The following is a 14,490-nucleotide window of genomic DNA, read 5'->3' on the forward strand; positions in this document are numbered from 1 at the left end:
TCCGAATAAATACAATCATTTAGCCAATACAATTTATTGTGCATGCAACGTTTGATTCGAAAAAAATCAACGTCTTGTCAAAAATTGCAAGCACCTTATTAGGACCCACTAGCACAAAGCAAGGACATGTATAAACTGTAAAAAATGTAAGAGATTGTACTGCTTTATTTCACAGAGTAGCTATTTTTATATTTTTGTTTTATGTTACCGGTGTTCTAAAAATGAACACTTTTACGTTCACTGAAGCAATTTCAGAAGATCAAATGGGCAAAGTAACAAAGTTAAAGCACCTCAACTGTTTCTTTCTATTTGTAATTCAAGAACACGTAAAAAATTATCATGCATTGTCATCCTAAAGCTTGTTTACATATTTTCAAAGATCACCAGCGTCGACCAGGAAGAGGACACAAGTGTAGAACATGCTGACTTGTCGCAAAACAACCTTAGTTAGGGTTAGTTGGATTATATTTATGATTTAGATATTTTCATAGAATAGGAATAAAAAATGAAATTCTAAAAGCTGTAATTAGACTCACTTTTAGGGTATCTTTATACATACTACTGGACTATTGTAAATATGTAAATAAGAACACTGTTTTTGCAACATTACCTATCATGTGTATACCGGGGTTTTTTTTAAATATAAGCCACAAATACCAGAAAATTAAGTATTATGTATTGTAGACCATCAATGACAATTGTTTTACATTTATCACCCTTCTTAGTAAAACTTTTTACCTTTCATTTATTTAAATTTATTTTAGATTCTTTAGTATAAACATTCAGATGTATCTAGTAATTGGATTTATGAGTGCTGTTCATTTTAAAAAAGAGTTAAAAACTAAGAGTGCTGCAATTAGGACATGATGTCACATGTAGTCCTTACAAACTATAGTTCAATCATCCCTGCAAATCGGGATACACCTAAACTTTCAGAGTTCGTATAAAACATTAGTATTACCCTTCACCTGAGATTATCCAAACTTTTCGGTGGGGTTCATGTTGATCAGTCCTTAGTTTTTTTATGTTTTGTTTTGTGTTCTTGTTTGTGTTTTCGTCGTGGTGTTGTCAGTTTACCTTTGAATATCCCCTTTGCATATTTTTTACAAACAAGAGGTGTCATAATAGACCAGTACTTGACTGTTTTTGAGACAACTCTCCATCCAAGTCACAATTTGTAAAAGTAAACCATTATAGGTCAAAGTACGGCCTTCAACACAGAGCCTTGGCTACTTGCAACAGTATATATTTTTACAAACTCTTTACTATTCAGCATATTTATAGCATATAAAACATATTATATATAAAACATATATTATATATATGTTTTATAAATCTGATGACAATATTCAGTTTACAAAAATTACAAACACAAAATATATAGATACGGTATAATAAAGTCACGTTTTAAAAAGGCTGCCTTTTGAGGTAATATTGCAAATTTATTGGCCAATACCATTGGTTCCTGTATTATTGTTGAACATTTCTTTGAAGTTTTCATCAGAAATCACATCATCATCATCATCATCATCCTTTTCGTCATCTTCTGTGTCACTTCTAGCATCTTGAAGCTGTGGTGAAAATTAGTAAATGTGTATACGTACCAAAAAAAACAAGCATTCTTAGAGTATTGCATGGCAATACATAGTCCCCTACCGGTTAAAAATTAATTGTTCTAGAACAATATGCTAACTTGATCTTTAACTTATCATGGTGTAAACTATATAATAAATATCAAGTCAATATCTTCAAGCATGATGACAAAAAGTGTGGAAAACTGATTATTTGAGTGAATTTTCTAAGCCCAAGGACCATAACTCTGCACAAAATCATCAGACCTAAAGAAAATTTGAACTTGGTCTGTAACTTGTCATGATAAAACTATATACCAATTATCAAATCAATATCTTCAAGCATGACGAAAAAAAAGTGTGGAAAACTGATTATTTGAGTGAATTTTTAAAGTCCAAGACCATAATCTGTATAAAATCATCAGACCGGAACAAAATTCGACCTTGATCTGTAACTTGTCATGATAAAACATTGTACCAATTATTAAATCAATTTCTTCAAGCATGACGAAAAAAAGTGCGGAAAACTGATTATATGAGTGAATTTTCTAAGTCCAAGGACCATAACTCTGCACAAAATTATCAGACCGGAACAAAATTCGAACCTGATCTGTTACTTGTCATGATAAAACAATATACCAGATATCAAATCAATATCTTCAAGCATGAAGAAAAAACATGTGGATAACAGATTTGCCGGACTGATGGATGGACAGACAGACAGCCAGACAGCCAGACAGACAGACAGACAGACGGAGTGCAAACCTAAAGTCCACTTCGACTTCATCCGTAGGGGACTAATAACATCATAACTTATACTCTTTGTTTTTCAGTTTCCTTATTCAGCTCCTAAGGTGTCTTTATAGTTTCCAATTATTGTCTGCATGTAAGGCAAAGTAAGTTTTGTGTTCCAAATGTAATAACTTTAATTTTAAGAAATTTGCGTTGTACTTGGTTTTCACAAATTTATAAAATATCTTACAGTGTTCCAGCTAGCATTTAATAGCGGAGTGGCACAGTTTTATGATGAGGGTGTATTAGCACAATTTCTTGTTTAAAAAGTGACAACTTGATCATTTTTATATATAACAAAAAATAACCAAACTGATGTATTTGTGCTAGATTTATGGTAATTTGGGGTTGTAAAAAGCTTTTTCCAGTAGTAAAAATTATTTGTTCACATTGAAAATTATCGGAAAACAAATGCATAGAGCAGGAATATAAGGGCAGAAGGTTGCACAGAAAAGACAGATGATAAAAGAGAAGAATTGTGTTCCACTATTTTGGGATAGCTAGGACACAGTCTTAGTTATAGAGTTTATGTTCTTATACATTACCCAAGGCAGTTAATCCTCATAGGTATTTTTACGAGGATAACTTGGAGGGAACCCAAAACTATGTTAGCAGTAGCTGTGATGTTTTAACGTTTCCTACACAACTTAATGCTCTAAGTTGGACGGTGAAGTCGTGCTATCCACAGAGTTCATATGTTTAAATGAAAAATGAAACAGAAAAGTAGAAAATTGCAAGCAAAAGTAGATTTCGATAATACCATAGATAATCAAACATACAGTTGCAATCTATCATTATTTGAAATATATGCCAATTCTGTTTCATTTTTCATGAAATATAGACAAGACTTTTGTCAGTGTTAAATATGGTACTTGTGATTGACAAGGGAAAGACATGATAATACTAATTTGACTTAAAGAAATCACGATATTAATATCATAATTCACAATTTTATATTTTGAGATATTAACATTCATTCCGAGAACTTACTTGTTCATTTGATTAAATTTTGATACATACATATTTTCAAAGTTTAAAAAGAGTAAAAAGGGGTAATAAAACAATGTTTTGAACGTAATACCAATACTCTTACCTCCCCGCGTGTAAATTTTGTTGCCGCAGACTTAAAAATTAAAATCGTCCACAGAACATGAAGTATTTGTAAAACAACTAGCAATGCCTTCAGAAACTGTATAACAAAACTTCTGTCCAATATTTGTATATTACTGTTATTCTCTGCTAATGCTGGAAGTTCTACATAAACCGAATATAGGACTCTGAAAAAAAGTTTTTAAATGCTGCAATTCATAAACGTGCCATGATCTAAAATTCAAGCAAGTGTAACAATTTTGATACATTTCTTGTAAGCCTAATATGTTATTACATCATGCTGTGTATCTATTTGCAGTTTAAAAGTTGATCTTTATAATGTTCGTTTGATACTTTTACGTGATGCCTAATAGGACTTAGCTTTAATACTGTAAAATTTTACTTTCATTATACCATATAGACGTCAAAATTAACCTTAACAATCAATCTATTATTAAAAGTTAGAATTTTCTTTCTTTGATCGCGGATAAGAAGTTTCAATCTTTTATCATGGGCAAGACGTTTCTATCTTTAATCATGGTAAGAAGTTTTTATCCCTTAACATGGGAAATGAATTTCAAATTTTGAAATACTGACAGTGTCTTGAAATTTTTGAATTTTTAAATAATAACAAAAATTTCAGTTATTAACAAAGGGATCTACGTGTAAGTGTGTGCGTTATTGCTAATATTTCAATCAAAATTACTAAAGTTTAGTTTTTTGTATTTTCTTTTCCAATAGGATGCTATAAACTTACACATATGGGTAAACGAAAAGTCTTGTAAAAATCCACAAAAACAAAAATACAACAAAGCAAATGTCTGCTACACGGTGCTTTTTACAGTAAACAGCTGATTTGGCAAACTGAAAAGAAAAATTACTGTAAATTTTAATACATATTAACTGGTAATGAATACATCACTAATTCTCAACAAATCGGGACCATTTGCCAAAACCATACTTAAGTTGTCACATGTGGGGCAGGATCTGCTAACCCTTCCTGAGCACCTCAGATCATCCCCAATGTTGTGATTTGTAGACTGTCTGTCTGTTCTTCGTGTTTTGTTTTTTGCCATGGTGTTGTCCTTTTTTTTAATTGATTTATGAGTTTAATTATCACTTTTGATATCTTCTGCCTTTTTTTTTATTAGAAAAAAACTAATACAGTCATCCTAATTATTTTCCAGAAAGTTTTGAAACAAAATGACATTTTAGTTTGAACGGTATAGGTCCTAAAATAGAAGTTTTTATTTGCATTATATGGTCTTTACTCAAATGATATGCATATATTGATATATATATATATAACTATAAGGGCAGAAGGGTGCACAGAATAGACAGATGATGAAAGAGAAGAATTGTGTTCCTCTATTTTGGTATAGTTAGGACACAGTCTTAGTTATAAAGCTTATACATGTATATATATATGTAATATATATATAAGTCTAAATTGAAAACAACTTTCAAACCTTGTGTTGGATAAAAACCACAATTTTTATACGTGTGCATGCAAAACAAATTTCATGGTAGAGGGGTCTAAATACAGCACAAACTACATCCAAAAGACCAAAAAAGTGAAAAAGTATATTTAAACAAAACGCATTTGACTAACAGGTCGAACAACGGATGTTCTTAAACCCTGCTGACTGCCATTGGCAATTGCCAAATAAACAAATAAACAGATCACCAATGTAATAAATGGATCTTAATTAAAAATTTAATACTAAACAGAAAACAATAAACTTGCGGAAAAGATGATATACCGCAAACAAAAGGTGCAAAGGTTTTTGTACACCATATCCAGATTTCGACAATTAATGTCTCTTCAGTGATGTCAGGAATCGAAACGGTATTTGGAAAGCCTTACAATTTACCTCAAGTTAGGATAGACTCTTGAATTTTGAAGAGTCAAAATAGGATGAAAGGATCATATAAACCCGAAGGCAAATATAATACAAGCCCAAACGAAAAAATATAAACAAGTCTAAATTGAAAACAACGTTCAAACCTATGAAATATATATATAATTCTAAATTGAAAACAACATTCAAGCCTATGATTGTGTTGCATAAAAACCGCAATTTTTATACGTGTGGATGCAAAACAAATTTCTTGGTAGAGGGGTCTAAATACAGCACAAACAACATTTTCCAAAAGACCAAAAAAGTGAAAAAGTATATTTAAACAAAAATGCATTTGACTAACAGGTCGAACAACGGATGTTCTTAAACCCTGCTGACTGCCATTGGCGATTGCCAAATAAACGGATCACAAGATGTAACAAAATGGATCTTCATTATTAATTTAATACCAAACAGAAAACAATAAACTTGCAGAAAAGATGGTATACTGCAAACATGAGGTGCAACAATTTGTACACCATATCCGGATTTCAACAATTAATGTCTCTTCAGTGACGTTAGGAATCGAAACGATATTTGAAAGGCCATTTAATTTTACCTCAATTTAGGATAGACTCTTGAATTTTGAAGAGTCGAAATAGGATGAACGGATCATATAAACCCTAAGCCAAATATAATACAAGCCCAAACGAAAAAATATAAATAAGTCTAAATTGAAAACATTGTTTAAACCTATGATTGCGTTGGATAAAAACTGCAATTTTTATACGTGTGCATGCAAAACAAATTTCTTGGTAGAGGGGTCTCAATACAGCACAAACACCTTTTTCCAAACGACCAAAAAAGTGAAAAAGTATATTTAAACAAAACGCATTTGACTAACAGGTCGAACAACAGATGTTCTTAAACCCTGCTGACTGCCATTGGCGATTGCCAAATAAACAGATCACAAGATGTAACAAAATGGATCTCTATTATTAATTGAATACCAAACAGAAAACAACAAACTTGAGGAAAAGATGGTATACCGTAAGCATGAGGTGCAAAAATTTGTACACCATATCCGGATTTCGACAATTAATGTCTCTTCAGTGATGTTAGGAATCGAAACGATATTTTGAAGGCCATATAATTTACCTCAATTTAGGATAGACTCTTGAATTTTGAAGAGTCGAAATAGGATGAACGGATCATATTAACCAGAAGGCAAATATAATACAAGCCCAAACGAAAAAATATAAATAAGTCTAAATTGAAAACAACGTTCAAACCTATGATTGCGTTGGATAAAAACCGCAATTTTTATATGTGTGCATGCAAAACAAATTTCTTGTTAGAGGGGTCTAAATACAGCACAAACAGCATTTATTTATATATATATATAACCTCAAAATTTATACATCTTGTCACCCCTGAGGCCTTGAATAATAGCTTTCTATATGGCATTGGATTTGTTCATTGCCTTACAGTGACCTGCAATTGTCTACACCTTTGAACTTTGGTCTATATCCTTTATGGATAGTTGTCTTATTGGCAACCATATGAGATAAGGAGATTCTCATTGCCAACCATATAAATTAAGGAGATGTGGCATGATTGACAATGAGACTACTATCCACCAAACACCAAGTGACGTGGACATTAGCAACGTACCTCATCTACTTATCTTTAAATATAAACCAGCATGTTTGAATATGACTTACCGTTAGAAGATAATCCACTGGATCGTGTATACATAGAACCAATGCACCAATACGTACAACATTGACAGACCATGATAAAATCAGAAGTATAACTGTCACATTATGATGGATAAAAAATTCTAAGAAATCCTAAAATACAAAGAAGATTTGTTAAACAAACAGTACTTGTTCAACTACGAAATACACATATATAAATTATAAAGATTGTATTTAAAATTCACTAAAACTAATCATCTTTTTTTTTCAAAATGCATTTTAAACAACCATTTTGAGGGTATTGTATATGCAATACAATGTCCCTCACCGGCTGTAATGTTAACGTTGGATGAGTTTACATTTATAATGAGACAAGTATACATTGTTACTGGTGTAGTTTGGAATTTCGATATTATCATTATTTGGCTCAGAAGATTTATTCAAAGATGGAGATATTGTCAACAACTGCAGGCCCAACCCGACCCATGTAGTTCAATAATATAAGTCTTTGTAGGTCCATATCGTTTGTTTTCAACGTTTTTAGCCGAGGGGGCATTAAGTTTTACCCTTGTCCATCTGTACGTACGTCCGTCAGTACGTCCGTACGTACGTCCAAAAGTAAGTTTCCGTTCTCTAACTTAAGTTTGCCTCAACCAAATGTTATGAAACTTATACACAATGCTTATAACCCCAAAACACAGATCAAGTTTGAATTTTGTGGCGTCACTTTAACCGTTCTAGAGTTATACCCCTTTACAAAGGGAAAAATTGCTGAATTTTTCGTTTTCTTTTTCTCAAACTTTAGTTCGCCTCATCCAAATGCTATGAAACTTATACACAATGCTTATTATCATAAAATACAGATCAAGTTTGAATTATGGTGATGTCGTTCTAGAGTTATGCCCCTTTACAAATGGAAAAATTGATGAATTTTTCGTTTCCGTTCTCTAACTTTAGTTTGCTTCAACCAAATGCTATGAAACTTATACACAATGCTTATTAACACAAAATACAGATCAAGTTTGAATTATGGTGGTGTCACTTTAACCGTTCTAGAGTTATGCCCCTTTACAAATGGAAAAATTGCAGAATTTTTCGTTTCTGTTCTCTAACTTAAGTTTGCCTCAACCAAATTTTATGAAACTTATACACAATACTTATTACCACAAAACTCAGATCAAGTTCAAATTTGGGTAGGGTCACTTTTATTGTTTCAGTTATGTCCGTTTATAATTTTATATGATATGCAAGCGGGGGCATCATCTGTGTTCCATGGACACATTCCACATTTATTTTTTTTATTATCAATGTGGATTGATCGATTGTTTATACTATCAATGCATGCCGTATTGATTGTAAAAAACGTTGAAAGTTTATATCTTAAGGCAATTTTACATCTTAAAGCAATTTAAAAGTCTATGTCCAAGGACCACAAACAGTGGTGTAGCTAGGCGGAAGCTCGGAAGCCAAGGCTTCAACATCGTTTTGTCAAAAAAAAAAATAAATTAAAAAATTGAAAATTAAAATAAAAATGAGCTAGAGGTATGAGAGAGAGGAGAAGACTCCGAGTGAGAGAGAGTAAAGGGGAAGATAAATGGGCACTGTGCGGTTAAATATAAAAAAAAATTGTAGAAGTCAACAAGTCGATATCACTTCTCAGACTCCCTGTGTTCGTTCCCACCACCAGCGCTTTATTTCCTCTCTTTTCATAGCAGACGAATATTGTGTCTGCGGGGTGCTCTGTTTGTTACAATGCAACACAGAATTGGCAATGCCTGTGACCAATACCACCGCTGAATCAACGCAGTTTCAGTGTTGTAAAACATGTCTGCGTTCTATGATGACAACCGAACAACTTTCGGGGCTATGAATCCTTCATGCGAACAAGGAGACGCCCATTGATAAAGTAACTGACTGTTTTGCAACCAACAATGACAGCAGGTTTGCTTTTTTGTTTTAAGTCACTGGTGTGAGAGATTGAGTCTGACTCTTTTAATAATGCATATCCACACAGAGGTTTCGACTGGCTGTATCTACTTAGTGAAATATTCCTTGAACAATTACCCTACTACAGTGTTTGTATTTTTGAAATAAAACAAGACATTTTTTTAGTTCATTCACTGACAAACATGGCAGGAAATTCTGAATCATATATAATGTTGTATCATAAATTTTGCTCAGCTTTTGAACGATGTTAAACTTTGCCCAATACAGCAAAAGGCAAGGATGAGCCATCACATTTGTTTATTTTCATTTAGTTGACCTCGTAAGTTGTATTCCGCTGCCTATCAAAATATAAAAAAAAATAAGATGTGGTAATGATTGCCAATGAGACAACTCTTTACAAGAGACCAAATGACACAGAAATTAACAACTATAGATCACCGTACGGCCTTCAACAATGACAAAAGTCCATACAGCATAGTCAGCTATACAAGGCCCCGAAAACAATTCAAACGAGAAAACTAACGGCCTGATTTATGTACAAAATAATGATTGAAAAACAAATACGATACACAGCAACAAACGACAACCATAACACTGAATTACATGCTCCTGACTTGGAACAGGCATATACCTAATGTGGCTGGGCTAAAACTAATTTGAAGGCGCCATCCTGCCCTAATCTGGGTACCCACTATATTAAACTTAATATATTTTTTACATTTTATCTCCAAGCAATATATAATGGTGTGGTTTTTGTCGAGCCTGCGACTTTTGTCACAAAAGCGAGACATAGTGATCCTACATTCCGTTTCTGCCTGTTAACAGTACATTCACTCTGTGTTTTAAGTTTTTAAAATTTTAATAACTTTCTTAAACTATCATGGATCTTTATCAAACTTGGACAGAAGCTTGATTATGCCGGATCAAAAGCTAGTATCTAGACGGAAATTTTGTAAAAATATATTTCCTGTTTTTCCGTATATTAATTATATATGGAATTAGTTTTTCTTGCAGTTAACATTACATACAGTCTACAGTTAAAGTTCTTAAAAAATTTATTAGATTCTTAAAGTAGGAAAGACGCTGGGTTCCGCGGGACCCTAAATTTTTCTTATTATACTGGTCTAAGTAAATATAACTTATTTACCCCTCTCGAATCTCCTGGTTTTTCCTTTTTCTTCGAGGAACAATATATATCTTTTCACAAAATTATCTGACTTGTATCAAACAAAAATGCTTTTATCTACACCTTAACATTCAATATTTTCATTTAATATTTGTGGGTTTAAAACCCTAAAATCCAGGAGCTTCAGCCCTGGCCCCCTACCAGGGTTTTGCCCTGGACCCAAGGGGGGCCTTGAGGGGCCCCCAGACCCCCTGCCAATTTGGGCTTCACCTTTAACATTTGTCTAGCTACGCCATTGACAAATCCTGCAAAAACCGCCCAACCATAATAAATTGTAAATTCTTATAATGACTGTATATCAAATATCTCCTGGGTAAGGCATTATAAAACGAAGTGTGAAAACTGATAGTTTCAAGCTATTTTATATGGTCCATGTCCACAATGTCAACATTGCTCAACCGGGACAAATCTCATACTCAATATGTAACTTCCTATAATATAATGACTGTATGCCAAATATCTAATCAGTGATTCAGTTATTACAGAGAAGTGTGGAAAGCGGATATGGTTAAGCAATTTTCTATGTCTTACCTCTGTAAAAAACTATACTCAATCTCAATCTTTAACTTCTTATGATAAAACTATATGCCAACTATCTAATCAATCGATTGAAGCATTACAATAAATTGCTTCGCCAAGCACAGCTGGATACGACCGCAGAGGTCCAACCCTGAACAGTTGGGGCAAAAATGTACACAATATTCATGCTTGATACAGGTCTGAATTTGGATTGAAATTAAATGTTTGACACATAATAGGTTTCTGACACAGAATAACTGTAGTCAAAGAACTTAGAATTGGTTATATGATTTGAATTTATATTCAATTTTTTGCCATTGTGCAATACACTATGCTGGTGCAAATTGCACCCCCCCCCCCCCCCCCCCAAAAAAAAAATTACCCCCCTTTTTTTTTTATTTTGTGCAATACATTATGCTGTTGCGAATTAACACCCCCCCCCCCCCCCCCCCCCCCCCCTTTTTTTTTGGCAAATTTTTTTTTTTCACCCCGCCCCCTTTTTTTTTTTTTACAAAATAAATAATATTTGAAGAAATTTTCTTTTTAATTTCCGAAACCTGTAATAAGAAAAAAAAATTGTCCCCCCCCCAAATTTTTTTTCACCTCCCCCTCCCCTTTTACCAAAAAAAAAAAAATCTTTCCCTCAAGATATGGTCATTATCTCAATTCAAATTTCCAATGGAGTTTGCAACCATAATTACCCATTTAAATACATCATAAAAGTCTTAAAATAGAAAATGACATACATAATCATGTCTAAAAATAATATATCTTTAATCAGCATTTTTATTAGTAACTTCTAAAAATAAATTGACAGCTAATCACCTCAAGACAATAAAAGATTTCTATATATAATTTTAAAGCAGTGTAAGGGAGGTAATCCAAATTTAACATTGAACTTAAAAGTGATTGTCCATTAACAAGGAAACCCTTGTTTTTTCCCCCTTTTTTGCCCCTAATTCCTAAACGGTTTGAGCCATTACCCCCCAAGCCAATTCTAACCATCCCTTTGAGGTATGGAAACTTGTTGTACAATTTCAGAGAGATCCATACACCCTTCCACAAGTTATAGTCGGAAAACTAGAATAATGCTTATTTGGGCCCCTTTTTTGGCCCCTTATTCCTAAACTGTTAGGACCATAACCCCCAAAATCAATCCCAACCTTTCTTTTGTGGTTATAAACCTTGTGTTTTAATTTCATAGATTTCTATTAATACTAAAGTTATTGTCTGGAAACCAAGTGTCTTCGGACGACGACGTGATACCAATATATGACTGCGAAATTTTTTTGCGGTCGTATAAAAATAAGTGCAAACAATTTATAGGTCAAACAGACTGATGTACTGATAAACATTTGGAATGATATATTAGTCCTATTCTGCCTCTGGTAGGGAACTAATTGTTTAACACAAAAATAACTTTATCATTCAACCTTGAATTAAAAAGAAATATTTATAATTGAAGCCACTTACTTTTCTTTTATGGTCAGTGAACAGCATATAAATATATGAAATGTAATATCCTAATTCTAAGAGGTAGTAGTAATACATATCGTTAGACACTGTCTGAAACAAAAATATATGTATTCAAAATTGAAAAGAAAAATGAAAGAAGTAATTGGCTTTGAACTATCTTTCAGTAATTGTGAGCACTTTTAGATTCTGTGAATTTGTCTTTATGTAAGTTTTTATTTTTCGTGCCGATCTGATAAAACAAACCCTTTACATATTATTTTTTTTTTTTATGTTGTGTGTTGTTATGCCAATGTCTCAATTTAGGGGGATGGTTGAGCATTCACAAACATGTTCAACTGCTCCATATTCTATATGTGCCTGTCCCAAGTCAGGAGCCTCTAATTCAGTGGTAGTTGCTGATTGCTGTTTGACTTAATTGTTTTTCGTTTGTTTGTTACAAAAATCACATTTCATCATGTCAGGACTTTTTATAGCTTACTATGAGTCTGAGTTTTGCTAATTTTTTAAGGCAGTACGGGGACCTATAGGTGTTCACAACTCTATTGAATAAATTATACATAATTGTCATATTGGCAATTATACCACATCTCCTTATTTTTATATTGAGCAACATTTTAAATTGAATTTAAATTTATCCGTTCAAATGTGAAATTATCCAAATACTGTTGTGGGAGTTTGTGATCCTGAATGTATGTTTAATTGGGTCGAAAATAATATTTTTGTAAGATGATGTGCCCTCAGCATTTAACACATTTACATAAATAAACAATGTGTTCAGATTTCTTTTTAACAGTGTGTGTCAGTGACTCTTGATCCTTTTGGAAGATATCTATCCTCTTTATAAATCAATGTTTTCATGGTGTCAATGTTCAAGTCAGCCGAGAAGTAAAAAAATAAAAATTCACAAAAAAAAGCTTAACAATAATACAAAACAAAACAAAAGATACAAACAATGTACTAGTACTTCATAAAAGGTCATTTTTTCTTCCTGCTTACCGTATCATAGTAAGCCTTACATATAATTTTCAACAGTAAGTCTTACCAACAATGGCCAACCTTTCCAGCAGTCTTCTGTTTTTGTGCTCCATTGTTTCTACAATATGATAAAACAAAATGCTGATCACTTCTGGTTGGTATGTTATAATTTCATTCTTACTTTAATTATGGCTTTGAACACCCCTTAAAAGCAATCTCAAATTTGCGAATGATAATCATTATACGTTTTGATTAATAAGTGTAACTATATAAGACACAGATAGAAATTTCTCTTCACGTGATATGATGTTTCGGTGAAACGGTATCAATGGATACTTTTAGAACGCTTGTTACACCCCGGTTTTTGGTGGGGTTCGTGTTGCTCAGTCTTTGGTTTTCTATGTTGTGTTTTGTATACTGTTGTTTGCCTTTTGATCATTTTTCATTTTTTTGCCATGGCATTGTCAGTTTGTTTTCGGCTAATGAGTTTGAATGTCCCTTTGGTATCTCTCGCCTCTCTTTGACACTTGACAAACATTACTAAATGTTCGTGATTTTCTTTCGGGGGAGGTGAATTTTTACACTGATTATTGCTTTCCCATCTTTGTTAGTTTTTGATGTTCATTTTGTTGGTATATTAATTGTCTTATAAAAAAAAAAGGAGATGTGGTATGATTGCCAATGAGACAATTGCAACTATCCACCAAAGTTCAAATGAAGTGGATGTAAGCAATTATAGGCACATGACAGTACGGCCTTCAACAAAAAGAAACCCCCATACTGTATAGTCGGCTATAAAATGCCCCGACATGAAAAATATGAAACAATTCAATTGAGAAAACTAACAGCCTAATTCATAACATAACCGTTGAATTTGCGAAATTCAAATATGACAGACCCAAACCAACGACAACCACTGAACCACAGGGGTTTGTTACAATGATTTGCCGGGTTTACTATTCATAAGAACCCCGAAAAAACACGGGTTCGTATGGATAGTAAACCCGGCAAATTGTAACAAACCCCTGTGACTGAACTACAGGCTCCTGACTTGGGACAGGCACATATAGAACTAGTTTGCTGGCGCCAAACTCTTCCCCTAATCTGGGACAGTGATGTAACGATATATGCAATTCTGGACCCCCAAACAGGATCAAGTAAAAAAATAAATGATTTTTTGTAGGGTTCAGAAATGGAAACACCAAGAATCAATTTAAGTATCAATTTTCGCTACTTAAAGGTCTACAACTCATCAATGATAAAAGCTAAACTAGTGAAAAATCGAACCTGACCTTCATTTAGTCACAGCAAACAACATGTCTAAATTTGAATAGATTTCATTAAAGCGTTTTAAAGTTTTACTCGGACATTGTTTGGCAGTCGCCCGCCCGACC

At 33.1% G+C, this 14,490-nt stretch overlaps 1 protein-coding gene across 1 annotated transcript in view; it reads right to left on the reverse strand.

Moving 5' to 3' along the window:
- Window positions 1-296: 296 nt before the first annotated feature.
- The window catches only part of LOC127730229 (ceramide synthase 2-like), a 28,264-nt gene continuing 14,070 nt past the window's right edge, over window positions 297-14,490 (reverse strand). Inside the window, exons 7-12 of the mRNA XM_052238522.1 lie at window positions 13,164-13,214; window positions 12,119-12,211; window positions 7,018-7,146; window positions 4,210-4,316; window positions 3,457-3,640; window positions 297-1,571 (exon numbers count right to left, since the gene is read on the reverse strand). Of these exons, the coding sequence (XP_052094482.1) occupies window positions 1,443-1,571; window positions 3,457-3,640; window positions 4,210-4,316; window positions 7,018-7,146; window positions 12,119-12,211; window positions 13,164-13,214 (693 nt within the window). The 3' untranslated portion in view covers window positions 297-1,442. The remainder of the gene's footprint in view (window positions 1,572-3,456; window positions 3,641-4,209; window positions 4,317-7,017; window positions 7,147-12,118; window positions 12,212-13,163; window positions 13,215-14,490) is intronic.

This window comes from Mytilus californianus, unplaced genomic scaffold (assembly GCF_021869535.1).
Source record: "Mytilus californianus isolate M0D057914Y unplaced genomic scaffold, xbMytCali1.0.p SCAF_2, whole genome shotgun sequence".
NCBI lineage: Eukaryota > Metazoa > Mollusca > Bivalvia > Mytilida > Mytilidae > Mytilus > Mytilus californianus.